The sequence below is a fragment of the Homalodisca vitripennis genome, unplaced genomic scaffold (assembly GCF_021130785.1).
Source record: "Homalodisca vitripennis isolate AUS2020 unplaced genomic scaffold, UT_GWSS_2.1 ScUCBcl_2377;HRSCAF=7071, whole genome shotgun sequence".
NCBI classification, from domain to species: Eukaryota; Metazoa; Arthropoda; class Insecta; order Hemiptera; family Cicadellidae; genus Homalodisca; species Homalodisca vitripennis.
The window spans coordinates 24498-41920 of record NW_025778505.1 but is presented as its reverse complement, the minus strand read 5'-3'; the positions used below and the strand labels follow the sequence as shown (position 1 = coordinate 41920).

The following is a 17423-nucleotide window of genomic DNA, read 5'->3' as shown; positions in this document are numbered from 1 at the left end:
AAATGAATAAATAATTTAAAATCTTAGGCTACTAATATCACAGTTAAAAAAAATCATTCACTGAATAAAAAACATTTTGTTTAAACCACCTTTCTGTTATTTTTTTAAAACTTTGCAGGGGTACAGTCCATGCCTTTTCAGGTAGTTTGTTAAAAAATTTAAGTTTCATTTTAATGTGACTTCTATTGGTTTTCTCTAATTTTATTTGAGGCAATTATAAGAAATAATTTGATCTAGTTGGATATCTATGTACTTCCTGCCGTACTTTAAACAACTCAAGACTCTCTTTAACACTAATTAAACAGCAATATATATATATATTATATATATATATATATATATATTTTATATATATATATATATATATATATATATATATATATATATATAAATTATAAAGGGTCATTACTTCTAGTTCTTTAAAAATTTCTACACACAACGCCCTAGGTTCAACATTTTTTATTATCCTAAGGGCTTTTTTCTGCCATACAAAAACTTTTTCAGAATTACAAGAGTTACCCCATAGGGTTTATGCCATAACGCAAATGAGATTGAAAAAATGCATAGTAGGCCATAATTAGCATATTTCTTGATACACAGTTTTTTAACCTTCTCAAAAGATAGGTTACCCTTGCCAGTTTTTTACACAGTTCTTCAATGTGATAATCCCAGCTTAACCTACTATCTAGATACATTCCCAAAAGCTTTACAGGCTTAATGTCTTTATATATTGTGTGATTCAAAGAGAAAATGATTTTTTCAGTTTTGCTGTTGTTTACCATAAGTTTATTAGCCTCAAACCAATCTAATGCCCTTTTAACTGCCTGTTTTTCTAACTTAACAAGTTCATCAATATTTTGATCAAAATTTAAGAGAGTGGTATCGTCAGCGTACACTCTCTTAAATATTGATTCTTTGTGTCATCAGCTGAGCACAGCAGTGTTTGCCCTAAGAAGAATAAAATGTGTAAGTACCCCGGAAGCCACCCGAACAGCTTATCATGCAATATTTGAGAGCAGAGTCCAATACGGAATTGTACTATGGGGAGCATCATCAAACAACAAACTTCAACGAGTCATGGTTCTTCAGAAACGGGCAGTAAGAATAATGGCTGACATTGCACCGAGGGACAGCTGCAGAGATGCATACAAAAACCTAGATTTACTAACCATCACATCTCTTTACATACTTGAAGTCATCATGCTTGCTGCTAACTTAAACTTGACAAGAAACAATCATCACTGTCAGACCATAAGACATGGACTTGACTACAACTTACCTGCTCACACGACCGCTCTGTTCGCAAAGAAACCCTCATATGCTGGAGCTAGACTATATAATGCTTTACCTATCGAGCTCAAGACTAGCTCGATTGAAGAAAAAAAACTAAAAAAGGACTGTATTCCTGGCTTGTGAAGAAATCAATTTACACAATCAGTGAATTTCTTGAACATCACAATAGCCGCAACAACTATTAAAAACTTACAAGGAACTAAAGACAATTTATTTCCATTACATTGTATTGATTTTCATTTGTATTATTATGTATTTGGCACCTGTTCTCAACTTAATGTTTATGAATAAAGCTTTCTGTATTTTGTATCATTTAACGTGTAGACCCCAGCAGACTACCAATGTATACTAGATGGTTAAGATACTCAAAGTCACTTAGTTTAGATCCGTAGATTTATGTGTATCTATGTGTGGATGCAGGATTGTATTTGAGTGGGTGTGTATAGGTGCATGTGTATTTGTGTGCGTGCGCACGTGTTTGTGTGTGGAGGTGCCAAGACTCATTGAAAAATCCACTTCCTGGAGATGATCCAATACACCTGATGAGACAATGAAAATAAATCTTCAGCTAGATTGCACTACTTTTTGTATTCTGGGTGTCTTTGATGTTGAAACGATGCATTGAGGGGGGGAATTCGTTGATGAGCTTCTTCATTCTTCGTCGCTGACTATTTTTGGATCCCTTCAGATGAACATGACTCCAGATTTCAGGAGAAGTCTGCAACAGCATCAAATTTCAGATGCTGCACTTAAGAGGAAGCTGAACTGGAGCTAAATTCAACATTGGCATTCCTGCAGATGTTACATCCTTTTCTCTGAATACGAGACATCGTACGGTTTTAACTGAAGAGAGAGCCATGTTGCAGCCGTATGAACAATTCCTGTATTGAAGGCACTCTCAAGGTGACTTTCCACAGAAGCTCAGGTCAGATTATCCAACCACTCTGTAGTTTTTAGGGAAACATAATCCTGGAGAGAGTACAAAAAGTATGCTGACTGACTATAGTCTCTAGCAAAGGTCTCCCAAAAAAGTGTGTTTTAAGTGGTAATACCCCAACAGATTAATATTACTTAGAACATCAAACTTACCTTTGAACACTTAAAATACTAAATATTTACATATTAGTAAATATTTATATGTAAAGGGTGATTCAGGTAGTGAAAATTTAATGCTAAAGAAAATTATGTAAAACAATGAAGTAATAGTTTATAAAACTAAATTTTACTACCAACACCATTGCGTACTACCAACATTCGTTTATTGTGTAGAAAAACAAATTAACAAAATTGAATGACAGAAAATTATTTGTACACTTAATGTTTGAAGTGAAATTTAGAGAAGTTTTCAAAAATCTGGCATGATACTTCAATACATTATTTTCTTCATTATTACATTTTCTACAAGTTTCTTTGTAAATATTTATGTTTTTATCACCTATTTAACAAATTAATTGTACGTTAAACATAAAAAATCGTTTTACAAATGCTCTTTTTTGTGTTTTAAATAATACATCTTAGACAGTAAGAGATATACAGTTATGGAACAAACTTTATTTATTTATAATGTCAAAAACCACTAGACAAAATTGCATTCATCTCGAAATCCCTCTTCTCAAACTCCCAGCAAATGATCATTTAACTAAATTGCGGGTGAAATCTTTTGTTGACCGTTACTCAGTAACAAAGCATTTCCGGATCTACGTTTATATGAACTTTTTTCATTATTTGTTATACTACAATAAGTTCAGAAAGTGTCAGCAACACTACCCAAATCACCCTGTATATAAACTATATACAAGAGGCAGAGTTACATATCATTGAATCTGCGTTGTCAAACTTCAACGTTAGGTTGTTGCAACCATTTGATGTCCAATCGGTTGGTTGGTGTCTGGCAGTGAGTTCAATACACAGAGTCAATGTATTTAAATATTCCAAAAAATAAAGCTTTGTAAAATATATCTAATTGTGCCTTTTAGTTTGGAATTTACTTCAAAATCTTATTTTCAAATTATGGGGTTTGTTATTATAAATATAAAGGTTATCTTTAAACAGAAAACAACTGATCAATAAATTAAAGTGGAATACTTATCACTTAAAGGTTATCTTTTGGCTTAATGTATTTTTTTTTATCTTGCAGTCAAAAACTAAAGCCCATTTAAGATTTGACCGTAAGTGAACTTTATAACACCATCCTCAAACTAGTGCAGAGAAGCTTAGATCATGTTTTTGTTTAATTTTTTAGTTTTAACTATACTATTTGTGAAATGCCAAGGAGTGTATATCAATGGGAAGGAATATGATGAGTATCATTTTTCGAAAAACGGAGTCTCCCACAGAATTCTTCACCAGAAAAGTTTTTCATCGTTGCCTTGGGTAGTACGAAGTGTGTACAACAAAAAATACTTAACTACTGGGTAAGTTTGAATTTTTCTAAACTTCCACTAAAATATTTTAGAGCTTTGTACAAATATTTTGGTGGAATGTTGATCTTTGAGCTGTAATGTTTTATAACAAGCATATTAATGTATACAATATTCATAAATATTTCAGTGTGTGAACTAAAATTCATAATCATGTATTATAAAAAAACTCTATTGTAAAAAATGTTATTTAAAACTTGTTGTTATTATTATAACTTAGAGTATACGAGTACGTAATAAACTTCCAGTCACATGTGACCATAGCCAGTTTTAAGATTAGGTCTTGATTATATAGTCTGAAAAACCAATGTTCTATCAAAATTGGAAATAGTATAAGTAATTAAAATAAATAATAACTGTTAACATCATTATACCACGACGTCTTTAATTTAAGGTACATGGATATAAATTTACAATTTAAATACAAATTATCACACTGGTTTGTGTTTTGTAATGTGTATTTTGACACGTGTGGCAAACCTCTTGAGATAAAGATAAATTGTTTTGTTTTGTACCATTTATCCAAAAACAAACCACTTGGTAATAGAGGACTCTAGTAGTAAAATTTCTGTTTAATATAACAAACCATCTGAAAAATTTAAGAACTGGACGCAGTGAACAACACTGCATAAAAACAATGTTAAACTTTAAACCCTACACTCTTGTGTTTTGGTCATAGATTTGTCAGAGACGTCTCATTTTAAAGATATAATTAATTACCCAAACCCTTTTTTAAAAGATTGTAAAGTATATACTTTTTAATATTTAAACAATAATGTAGAAAAAATATTAAGGCTTTTTTATAACCATTAGAAATATTGAAAAAGCTAAAATGTACCTGGATGTATATTTTATGTATATTTTAAAAATGAGACATTTCCAAAACCCTACTACTAAAAATAAGGCCAAGAAAGTGTTTCAGGTCTAACGTTGCTATCATAGAGCTAATACCAAGATGAACTGCCAGTACACCAAACTTTTAAAGTATGTTTTGATGGAAACCCCTTAAGTACAATATTTTATCGAGCTGGTTATTTGGTTACTTTCTAGCTCACAAACAAAATTTTGAGGCCTTATCTTGAAATAAGGTATTACATGTATAAATAATAATATTACAATTATTGTACAAACTTACAAGTATGTGCCTCTGTTCAGCCATTAATATACAAAATGAAAGACTACAAAAGTATTTTGCTAAAAAACATACTGAATGCAATGGCCCATGAAGGTATTTTTTCTGAACAATATAACTAATACTGAGTTATTTGTTTCATGTAATTACAAAGAATCTGGTGGGCAGACCTAACAACAAAATAATACAGCGTCCAGTCTGTATATATATATATATATATTGGCCCTTGGTATTAGTAACCTGTTATTCCAAAAACAATGCAAAAGTCTTATTAGTTTAGGTGCATGGAGGTTTACAGGTTCTCCTCTTAGACTAAATTATTTGAAATTTAAGAGTATTTAAAAACAGTTTTGTACACGAGCACTTGAAAGTTTGTAAGGTATTATTGCATGTTTCTCTGATTTTCTAAAGCAGTTTGTTTAACTCAATTTTCATTTGCTAAATGTAGTTTTTGCCCATTAGCAGTTATTTTTGGAATTAAAAAATGAGAACATGCTGTATACACTATCAGTTCTATGCTTTGTACAGATATGAATAAGTGATATTATGAAATAAATACATATTTAGCAACAGCTGAACATTTAAAAAGCATATACTGAAATAATTTTCAAAATTTTTTGGCTATAGAAAGATTACAAATATTATATATACTGGATGTACCAATATGTACTGCACAGTACTAGTTCTAGGCTTTGAACAAGTGTGAATAAACAAATTTGTATTTTTAATATATATATTGAAAATATGTAATAACATTACGTTAGGGTATTTTAATGCATTTTAAAGTTACCCCTCATTTACCTACAATTGGATGGACAGGCTTGCCTACAATGGGGTAGGGTCAACTCAGAAATTTAAAATTAGTTGACCTATTGAGTGCCTCTTCAAATTAGAAATCTCAATAAGACGAAATCAACATCAAGTAAGTAAATTTCTGACCACTTTCTCCAAAATGGGTACCGTCTGAAATAAGCTAAAAGTCTAAATTCAATTGGACGCTAAGTTGTATGTAGTCAGTTATACCTATAAAGACCTGTAATGTTCATCATTTTTCTTCATTTGTCAAGATTTTCTAAATGAGATTTCACATAATGAAATTATTGTTAATAATCTTTTACTTGTCCTCAAAAATTACACATTTTCATAGGGATAAAGCTTTAGGCAGAAATCGATCCAATATTAGTGTAAACCATAATAGTAACTACAAAATATTAGTATCATACATCCTATCATGATGTGAAATGAAAATGAAAAAGAAATATTTCTTTATTTGAGGTGAAATTAGGGCCTCATGGTCCTTTCTTAAATTTAATCTCATATAGAAGTTAGAACAAAATATTCTTTTTTTAAAATAATAATAAAACTAAATATTTTACTGTAAACATTTTGAACATGAACAACAAAAAGTAGAAATTTATTGAAGAATATAAACTAAAAAAATGTATAATGATAAAAAAACATATAAACATATTTATAAACACATACTCACACACAAAATAATAACGTGTACTTGTATATAATGTATATTAGAAACAAACTATCCTCACACACACTACTCATGCCAGTGCAACCGCAATGAAGATACATATGCTGACCCCACCCCAACCATCTGCCCCAGATAGTGCTTCCTCAGCGACGTCACGAATCGAGGATGACTCTCTAAGGATGTTATGCTACGAGGAAGAGAATTCCACAGACGACATGGCATTACTACAAAAAAAGACATCATATACAGCATGCGGAGCACAGACGAACCAGAGCGAGTTCTATCCACACCACTTTGAGAGACAAATTGGAAATCGTTTAAGAAATAATTTGGAAAGCCAGAATTTAAAATTGAATGGACCAATGTTAAGACTTTTATTGATCTGAGGTTATTTAACTTTAACATCTTTGAATTAATATAATAAGGTCTTGTATGTTCATCTCTCCTGAAATCAAATGCATATCTCATACAATAATTTTGGGTTCTCTGGAGTTTTTCACCCAAAGCCACAGTCATGTCATTCATCAGACTGTTAGAGTAAGAAAAATGAGGCAGTATGAGTACTTTAACCAACAACATCTGTAAAATCCTCTGCAGTTTTTTCAGTGAATGCATTGATACAAAAACTTTCTTATAAGTCTCTGTCACTGCATCAGTCCAGCTAAGAGTACAATTTATTGTCAGTCCTAAGTTCTTAACTTTATCATAATAAGGTAGTACAGTTCCATTGACAGTAACGTTACGTTACGATGTACTGGCACTTTACCAACTTTTCGTCTCTCTTTACCCTACTTCTTTCTACAATGGCATAGTTGGCGTAGCAATAAGTCCAAACGGCTGACTTATAGCAATCTGAGAGCACGTTGAGACAGGCATGGTGGTTTGTAGTGAGGAATGAGTTCTAAGCCTTCCTTGCTCACTTGAAAAATTTGGTTGTTCATTTAGCACATCCTGATTGAGATTGATTGAACAGTTTAAAATCTCCAGATGGGACTCATTTGATCTGGAGACGAACCCTGAGGTGGATGACAATGAACAAGCATTCCTTGCCGGATACCTGGAGGGTGCAGAGACTCACGAAGCCATCTACGACCACTACTTCAATACCGTCAGGTCTACGTGTGACGACAAGACAGAACTGTGCCAGCGAATCAACCACTATTTGGATACCAACATTGAATGGATCAAGGGAATGGTGGAGCAACATGCTGCCAATGACCCCTACTGGAATCAGGTGAATTTTATAATATATTTTTTCCCATTTACAAGATTGTGCCAATTAGTTTATAAGTCCATTGACATTAGTTTTGCCATAAACATTGTTTTGTTACCGAAAAAGATCTTTAGGTACGAATTTGGGATACTCTTAAAACTGACTGTCAGGCACAAATAATAGTTCTATTACTGTAGGACAACTAGAGGTGGAGACCAAGTCAACATTTTGTGGGTCTGTATTTTTTAAAGATGTGTTCAATCACTTTTAAGCCTTAATCTATCCATCCTCATAGGCCACTGACCTGTATGGGGACCAAATAAGGGGAGAATAAGGGGGATAGTCAAGTACAAGGTTGAGGGTACTGATAAAAGTGCTTTGGTCACAGAGAGAATTTGAACTTGCACTATCTCTAACTCACATTTTAAGTTCAACTTCTTAAACCGCTCGACCACTAGCGTTTTCAATATGGTTAATTGACCTGATTTAACATTTATTTATGTGTATGAAGGTTGGCATTACCTGCGTAAACCTAAGGAAAGAATAATATCAGAAAAACATTTAAATTTCATATTTTTAACCTTCTTGATACTTGTGAATTTTGACCTGCACCAAAACTAACACGACTGCAATCAATTTCTTAGGAGAAATTATGTCTAAATTGTAAGAACTAACTAATGCTTATACAATGTGCATTGGCTCTCAAATAATGGACACATATTAACAGAAGTCATTTAAGAAACTAGAACCTATTCAATATTGTGCAGGTGAACTTATTCTACCTCCAAATGGCTGGAATTGTTTTCGGTTACAACAGCGTTGCGCCTAGAGGCAAAATATTAACAGTCAGAGATATTATGTAAGTATAGATCTTGTATTGCGTTTTAACTATAGTATTTTCTCTGTGGTTAACCTACAGTTTTCTATTTCAGTACTACAATATTGTTTAAATTCTTATAAAATTCTTAACTTCACTTTTTAACTGGATTATAATTTAGAGTACATTAGTTTACTTATTTACTAAAATATTCAGTCGTTTATTAAAAGAATAGATTTTTTAAGTTTTTAAAACGAATCTCTTCAATATTATACTTTATATTTTTAAAAAGAATCCTTTTAATCAATTTAAAATATAGTATGAGCTTCGGATGTACCAATAAGTATTGATAGTGTCAATGCTTGCTCTCACATTTACATAAATTAGCTTAAATAGGGCTTCCGTTACTGAAATTAAAATTTACATCAATATTCATAAAAGCATCAATATTTCAGATATATATTTACAATTAAAAGTTATTTAAGATAAAAAAATCCAATATAATATTATTCTATTATAAGTCTAATATTCAAATCATTGTCACAGTGAAATTTTATTTTACTTAAAAAATACATCATTTTTGGCAGAAAAAGAAACTAATAGTGAGCTGTGAACATTTGAATGCTGTGCACAAATGATTTATAGTTCCTCCTCATATAAGGGAATTTGGAAAGAATGGTTATCCTTCCTAGATCTCTCTCATTCTATTTTACTATGTCCCTTTCTTACTCTAGTCCTAGTTTGTTCCATTTGTGTAGCTATGAACTTAAAAGTTTTCTTAAGGTGGATCAACTTCAATTGGGATTTTGGAGATTTAGAGTCTGCAATGAAGAACGAGACAAACAAAGTTCTGAAGGGCAACAGTCACTGCCGCACTGATCAAACTGCTGAGGTCAAAGTCTGATATTCTGGTTGCACATAACTCCTGGACTGGGTGAGTAGTAACTTATTGACTGAGTATTTGGTAAACCTTTCAACAAGTTGTTTGGCATCTTTTGTGTTGTCTTAGTATCCAACACAATAAGTAATAAATGGTCTGAGCTAAAACTCACATTTTGCACACAGGACATACTTAACCTGTCATCAAACCCCTTGTTAGATGATATCTAACAAAATAATTCTCATTGAAAAACATTTTTTAGATGTTCAGTATATCTTTCTGAGTATTCTAAAACGAAAAACACTACATTAGCAGAATATAATGCATTACAATCATTTTATTTATTGACAGACAAGGGGGTGGAGGTCATTTTTCAGAAGGATAAAAAGGACTAAACCAAGTACTCTTTTGAGTTTGATAATGGCTCTGATGTTATTGATCTTCCTTTGATGAAGCCATGTTGATATTCTGTCAAAAGGTTGTGAAGTTCACAATGGTCCATCAGTTTTTACAGAACTCTCAATTACCTTAGAGTATTTTGGAATTAATAATAAGGGCCTATAAATTATTTGTTACTGTATGGTCTCCATCTTTTAGTTTAAAGTATACTTTGCTGAGTTTTAGGTCTGAAGGGAAGTGTCCTTGGGTGAGGGATAGATTTGTTATGATGACTAGAGGTGAAACTATAGCTTTACTACAGAATTTTAGTGTGTTTGCTGAAATTTAATCAAGTTTGGTTGAGGTTTAGCATTTCAAACTATTTATTATGGCTTTATTTTCTTGTTCATTGGTGAGTTAGCTGAGTTCATTTGTGGTTTGAAGCAGGTAAAATAGGTAGTTTGCTTTAGGGGTCTTGCTGCGAGTTTTGAGTATTTTCTGTTATGATGGTTAAAAAGTGGTTGGATTGATTGAAAATTTAAACTGAGTTATGGTAATCTCTCTCCCAATATTGAAATGAGGTTCAACTGGTCTTGCTTTTTTTCTTGCTGTTTAAAAACTTACCACAGGGCTTTTAATTCTTTTCAGAATTTGCTATACGGTTTGCAGATAAATGACACAGGATATTTTTCAGTTTTATATCATAATCTTTTTTGACTTTATTCATATCAGTTTTCTCTTGTCAACATTTCAGATAAGTCTCTTTTAGGTATCTCAATTCTTCAACACAGTATATTGGCTAGTTCTTCTTCTTCATCAAACATTTCTGAGGGGGGCATGTGTTATTCATAATAATAGATAAAAAATTGTTTACGCTTTTTGTGGTGAATCTGCAAGAAAGCACTTCACTCAATTCTTCTTTATCCAAATTAGCTTTAAGCAAGTTTAAGTTTTATTGGTTGAACTTTCAGCATTTTATGGTGTTTCAATATAGTTGAGGTAGTTTATTTTTCATTTTACAAAGTTGAGTATGTTTCATTGCTGTGATTAGCTATTTCTGATGCTGTAGGTACGAGACTATGAGAAGGATAATGAAGCGTTATTATCTGCCATACAAGAACGTGACAGGAACTATGGTGAGTTTCTCAGGTTATCCCGGAACCCTGGTATCTGGCGATGATTTCTACATCATCAACTCTGGTCTGGTGGTGCAGGAGACAACCAATGACAACAACAATGCATCACTTTGGGCATATGTTCGTCCAACAGGGCAGGCATGTGAAAAAATCTGTGCTGATAAGATTTGGAAGCTAGTGGAGGCTGATTTTTAATGTACCATAAATTAAGATAGATGTTCGTAAGGGGAAATATTTGAAAAATTTTACAAATATTTTTGGAAGAGCATTTACAAATCCTGTCTGCCAGTCTCTGTCTCCTGCATGATATCCCAAGAACAAATTGACCTATAAACTTGAAATTTTGCACGCTTCATTCCTATATAAACAGCATTGAGTTTAATGATTGTGCATGTCACTACATGGAACTTGGCTGAGCACTAGCGAATATTTTTACATTGGTCTTATGCGTAGCCATAATAGCAATGAGAAAATTCCGAGATAAATAAATTTGTCAACAAACTAAGTACAATAATAGGACATTTTAACGTATGACGTAGTAAAAATTACGTATAGCATAGTAAAATGAGTTATGCAATCTCAAAACTTTGCATGCAATCTCAACAAAGCATGTTACGTGACATTTGGTGTGGCCATGTTATTACTGTATTGTTATTATTATTACTATTTGATTATTTATCAACAGCAAGTGAACATGTCTTGACATGTTTCAGGTGCTGGAGGTGATCCGTGTGACAGTAGCCAACCGTCTGGCCGGTGGTGGCCGCAGCTGGACCAAGATATTCTCCCAGTACAACAGTGGCACTTACAACAACCAGTGGATGGTGGTGGACATGAATAAGTTCTCGCCCGGGTGAGCTGTTTCTACACAAGCAATTATTTCAGTTTTAAAGAACACAAGTAATATAGTAACAGATTTATTTGTAGTTGAAAAGACTGCCCAGGGAGACAGTGCTATATGTGTCTTTCAATCATGAGAGGGATCCAACCAATGACAAGATTGTAAGGATCCAAAATAGTGGAGTATGCAACCCTTTTAGTGTAGGAACTGTAAGCCAATTTAAATTGTATGAGCACAACCTAGATTTTCATGAAATTGATAGAAAAAACTTTTCCCAAGAAAAAGATTTATCGCCAAGCCTGGTTAGTTTTGGTATGGGTCAAAATATTAGGATATTAAAAGAGTTAATAATAAGTACCAAACAGCCTTTTTTTTCTCAGACCGAATTTTTTTTATATGTACCATTTAAGCACTATAATTTCTTCATATTACACTTTGCTATCAGATGATATGTTGCCATAATGTCAGTTGTGTCTCACATCATCCCATCACGTGTGGCTGTCATATCATGTGTTGTCATTTCACTAAACCTGTATGACTGTAATGCTTTTTTTTGAGACATGGCACAGATGCCATTGCGTTTCATGTTATGTCCCCATCATGCAGTACATTTCATCATCTTACACTTAGCCATCATATGACGTGTTGCCATAATGTCATGTGTTGTCAGTAGTGTTTCACATCATCCCTTCACTCATTGCTGTCATATCATGTGTTGCCATTTCACTTCCATGATGTACAGTATAATTGTTTTCACCATTTCTGTAAGCCAGTTAAACCAACAGACTGGGAATAAACATAAAACATCGTCCATCTCTCCCAGAACCTAAAACATTTGAACTTACAGATCAGTGAAGCCAGAGCTGCTGTGGATTCTGGAACAGATGCCGGGATACATCCGAGCAGAAGATCAGACCGATGTCTTAACTGCTCAGAGTTACTGGGCCAGCTACAACATCCCGTTCTATCCTGATGTTTATAACATGAGCGGCACCCAGACACTGGCCAACAAGTACGGAGACTTGTAAGTATGCTGGCGGTGTACAATTGTGACAATACTTGAAAATGACAAGTTTAGAATTTTTAACACCCTTGGTGTTTAGCTTTACCTACGACAAGTGCCCAAGAGCTCGGATATTCAAGAGGGACCATGAGAAGGTATTGAATGCCCACACGATGATGCAATTGATGCGATCTAACGACTTCCAACACGACCCCTTGTCTCGGTGCAACTGCAGTCCACCCTATAGCGCTGAGAACGCAATTGCTGCAAGGTGGGATTTTAGTTAATAGTATCTACTAACACGCACCTTCATATTATGTGAGATGCCACGTGCTGTTGATAAAAACAATATATTTTTTGGAATTAGAGTTTAGTCAAAATCACTTTATCGTACAAAACATTTCGGATTTGTTTTGTTATTTAGCATCTTATAAAATTAAGAAAGTTAAACATGTTAGTGATTCAGGTCAAAATTGTAAAATAGTTTAATGTATCCTACAGTTATGACTAAGGGAAGGAAAAGTCCTACAACTATTGTATAATAAAATGAGTCAAGGACTTCAGTACTTGTGTGGTTGATGATATGGATTACATTACTGTGATGTCACCGGAACTGTTAAACATAATCAACATTGCACAATATGGAGCTTATATTGGCTATTCTTAATTTATTCACTACATTGAGAACACCAACAAATACTAATCACTTTTCAAAAATAAAAAAGTTATTAGTTTTGGTTGGTGTTCTCAATGAAGTGAATAAATAGAAATAATCAACACTGGTTTAGAGATAGACCTGGGTTAATTGACCATGGTGGTTCACAGGGTTCCTTATTATCCTCCAATTTCTTTAAAGTTAAAAAACTTTCCAGAGAAAATTAAGACTATGTTGTATAGTTTTGTTACCGCAATGTATAACAAAAACTCTGATTAACTACAAGAAAGAGTAGTAGATCAACCATCTTTGATCTTAGTTCTTATGTTTCTTCACACACATCTTCAACACTATGACTTGCATCTTTGTTGGAATATTAGTACCTAGTTGGAACTAATTATCATAATATTAGTACAGCATTCTTTTGCTCTTCTTTCTGGTTGAATTCTCTCAAATCTCTTTTAAAATTGTTTTTTTATCGATGATAAAATTTATAGAGGTTTCCTGGAGTAGTCACAAACTCTGGTGATGTTAAATTTGCTAAGTTATTGAGATTTTGGTTTTATATCTGAATATTATCAGATTTAATATGACACGTTGAACTTGGATTTGAACTCATGTGATTATCCTCTCAGCTGGTGGGGTCACTATGGGTGGCCATAGGTATTCGATAGGCCAGAGGTTTATGACCACGTCCTGGCCCTCAGCTTATCCAGGCCACTGTTAATTCCCCTCCCTGTTTTGGCCATTCAGCTTGTAAGGCCGTTATGTGCACTTCACTGTATTGCATAGTTTATAAAATCCAATCCTTATCCAGCTGTGGGCTCTCAACCAAATAAATAACTAAATTAAAAGTTCTCTATTTGCAGCACATACCACAGTAAACATCGTTTAGATTTGTTTTTTTACCTGAATGTCAGTGCCACTGTAGCTGCTACAGTGTCATATTAATTTATTACAATACTAGTGCATTTGGTGGAGTCTAACCTCCAAAATATGAAAACGAGTTTATTTTCTGTTGATATTACAGACTGATTGTACTTTTACTCTGCGAATAAAAATACTTTAAAAATAGGTCAACTTATAATTTAAATTTACATATTACTTTGTATGTTTAAAAGCAAATAATGAATAACCAATTGATAAAGTTTTAACCTTAAAGCCAATACAATTTATAAATTGTTCAAGAATTTCAATTACTTCTTTGTTTAAACTTTCTCAGTGACGATAGAAGGTTTGAAAGAATAGTAGGATTTCAGACGTTTGCCATCGTTATATGTTACAAAAAAGTATAATACTGCATTTCGAGTATAATACTACCCTTATTTTCAAGTGAGAAAATTCATAAGGCATTAAAAAGTAAAAAATGTGGTAAGGGACTACCACTCAAAGTTATATTCAAAGTTTACTGTTCTTATTTGATTCAACATTTACTTGTCTTCTACAAAGCTCTTATATAGTTTTTGCATAATTGCACTTTTCATATTTTATCGCTTTAATTCATAAAATGTATTGCATATTATGATTTTATACTTTATAGTCTTAACCCTTTGAGTGCCAACGGCCGAGTAATCCGCCGTCCCATATCTGAGCGAGAAGTCCCAACGGCCCGAGTAATCCGCCGTCCCATATCTGAGCGAGAAGTCCCAACGGCCGAGTAATCCGCCGTCCCATATCTGAGCGAGAAGTCCCAACGGCCGAGTAATCCGCCGTCCCATATCTGAGCGAGAAGTCCCAACGGCCGAGTAATCCGCCGTCCCATATCTGAGCGAGAAGTCCCAACGGCCGAGTAATCCGCCGTCCCCGTATTTGAGCGAGGAGTGCCAACGGCCGAGTAATCCGCCGTCCGCAATTTGATTTTTGTTTGTTATTAAAATGATATTTACCACTATTGATACTTATATCGTAATATTCTGTATTTCATTGTCTTCATTAAAAAAAATTTTATAGCGTCGCATAACGTCGACAGGTTAATGTTTTTCAAGGAAAAGATCCTCTTACATCTGCCGAAAGTGTAAAAGGGCAGTACACACATTGGTACTTTGGGATTATAACCGACCACACCCAGACATGAATCGTTATTTGACATTTTGCTTCTACTGATAACTAGATTAGCTTAGAACAATATTTCTTCAATATAAAACAGGAATATTATCTTATCGCTAACTCCTCCCCATCCTCAGACAGAGGTCAAAGTCGAGCGGTCTAGTAGATAACGTGATTGCAGAGTCTCGCCGCGCCCGTTATCGCGCCGTAATCAGGATTCTCTAGAAAGATAAGATAACAGCGACAACAATACCGATCACAATGCCTGGAAATGCTTGTTGACTGACGGAATGTTAGTTCTGTTACACAACTACAACCGTTTTATAACGTTCAAAGTTCATTGAAAAAAGTTTAAGCGTTGGGGGCATATAACGGAATCTGACCCCATTAACAATTGATAATCGTTGTAAGTTTGTAATTTTGTAATTAAAGAGTTTTTTTTTCGTTCTATCATGTTTGTTTCTATAAATTTATATTTTTGTGTTCTTCATACTTGTGTAGTCGGTATAATCCCAAAGTACCCACACATTCTGGTTCCCGAAAACATACTTGTTAGGTACATGCCCAAACGGACATTTTGTATATAAGTAGATATTTTATTTTGTAAAAAGTTAATTGGTTCTTTTTTGTTTTATAAAAAAAATATATTATTTAACTTTTTTTGCAACTGGAAGCTTGAATTTAATTGTTACGCCATAGAAACGAAAGCTTTTTGAAAAAGTACTGTATCGTATATTTTGTTTTAAGTGATGTAAATATGTTATTAGTGGATCAAATGTAATAAAACTTGGACAGTGTGTGCTGAACCATAGGAGCATCACTAAAAACAAATAAAAAATTGGCCTATAGATTTTTTTGTAATTGATATCTACCTTTAAACTTGGTAAAAAAGAAAAAAAATCATGTAAGTTTATATACATATACTAAAAAAATATATATCTTGTAATGCATGACCTTATATTTTGTGTTTGAATGTTCAAATATAGTATATTATGAACTGTTTAAAAAAAGTTTCACAAAGATCTGTTCATAAATAAGAGAGCTGTAAACGTTTTCCTAAACTTCTACATTTTTTACAAATATACCCTGGCATTTCTTGCATAACCAATAGTGTGGAGGCCTGGCACTTTTCGCATGCAACATCAAAATAAGCCCGGCACTCAAAGGGTTAATTTATGTCAATGCCTATTTCATTTGCAAATGTGATCAATGACAATAAATGATTTGATTCTACTGCCTTCAGGAATGACCTCAATTTGATCAACGGTACGTATCCGTTCCCTGCTTTGAGCCACCGCTCATACGGAGCCATCGACGCCAAAGTTACCAGCTACAAACTGTCCCAGAGCTTGAGCCTGTGGGCTGTCAGTGGCCCTAGCACTGGGGCTCACCTCCCACCCTTCCGGTGGAGCACTTCTGACTTCAACCGTAGTCTGCCTCACCGTGGACACCCCGACTTGTTCAACTTCCAGCCCGTTCTCTTCTCCTGGCCATCCCAACAATGGACTAACTGATCTCCTACTTTTGTACCTTTATGTAAATCATGGGATATAATGATTTACATAACTTTTTTTAAATAAAAAATGTCACTGGGGTGTATCTAAAAAAATATGAAACTTCTCCAGGAGCTCTAAATCCCTAATTAAAGGTCTACCTTTCTATCCCTTCCATCCCTTTCCCATACTTAAGTCACCCAACTTTTCTTTCAGTTAGTTACAATAATAGTTTATTGAAAAGGTAGATGATGGGTCAACAAGATTTTACATTGGAGAATAAACTTGTTGGAATCTTTTGATCAGTGGCAATGTATGTGGTAACTAAGAATATAAAACGGTTGTAACTTGCTTTTTCTTGCACACCCAACCACTGGCCATTCGGTAATAGGTGAAATGAATAGAAAGTAGTGGATAATTTACACCCAACGCATATTTCAAGTGAATAACATCAGTACCAAATGTAAATGGTCATGTAAGAGAAGCCGAAAAAGTACTTGGTTGATTTTGGCAAATGCACAAGTGAGAAGAACCGACAGAGTTCTAAGTTGATTTTGGCATGTACTCATGTAAGAGGAACCGACAGAGTACTAAGTTAATTTTGGCAAATGCACAAGTGAGAAGAACCTA

General features: G+C 33.7%; 1 protein-coding gene across 1 annotated transcript; it reads left to right on the top strand.

The window, feature by feature from the left end:
* The first annotated feature begins 3427 nt into the window (after positions 1 to 3427).
* On the top strand, positions 3428 to 16899 carry LOC124372003 (putative phospholipase B-like 2). The gene is made up of 10 exons (XM_046830377.1): positions 3428 to 3707; positions 7319 to 7565; positions 8312 to 8403; positions 9145 to 9259; positions 9427 to 9455; positions 10689 to 10893; positions 11469 to 11608; positions 12444 to 12620; positions 12700 to 12870; positions 16544 to 16899. Exons 1-10 carry the CDS (start codon positions 3514 to 3516, stop codon positions 16812 to 16814), a joined length of 1641 nt encoding a protein of 546 aa, XP_046686333.1. The 5' UTR covers positions 3428 to 3513; the 3' UTR covers positions 16815 to 16899.
* The last annotated feature ends 524 nt before the right edge of the window (positions 16900 to 17423 follow it).

Excerpts from the sequence above, each read along its gene's own strand:
- LOC124372003 (XM_046830377.1), top strand. The coding sequence starts at position 3,514 with ATGTTTTTGTTTAATTTTTTAGTTTTAACTATACTATTTGTGAAATGC. Across the intron at positions 7,566-8,311 it reads ATGACCCCTACTGGAATCAG|GTGAACTTATTCTACCTCCA; the intron begins GTGAATTTTATA and ends AATATTGTGCAG. Across the intron at positions 9,456-10,688 it reads AACCTGTCATCAAACCCCTT|GTACGAGACTATGAGAAGGA; the intron begins GTTAGATGATAT and ends CTGATGCTGTAG.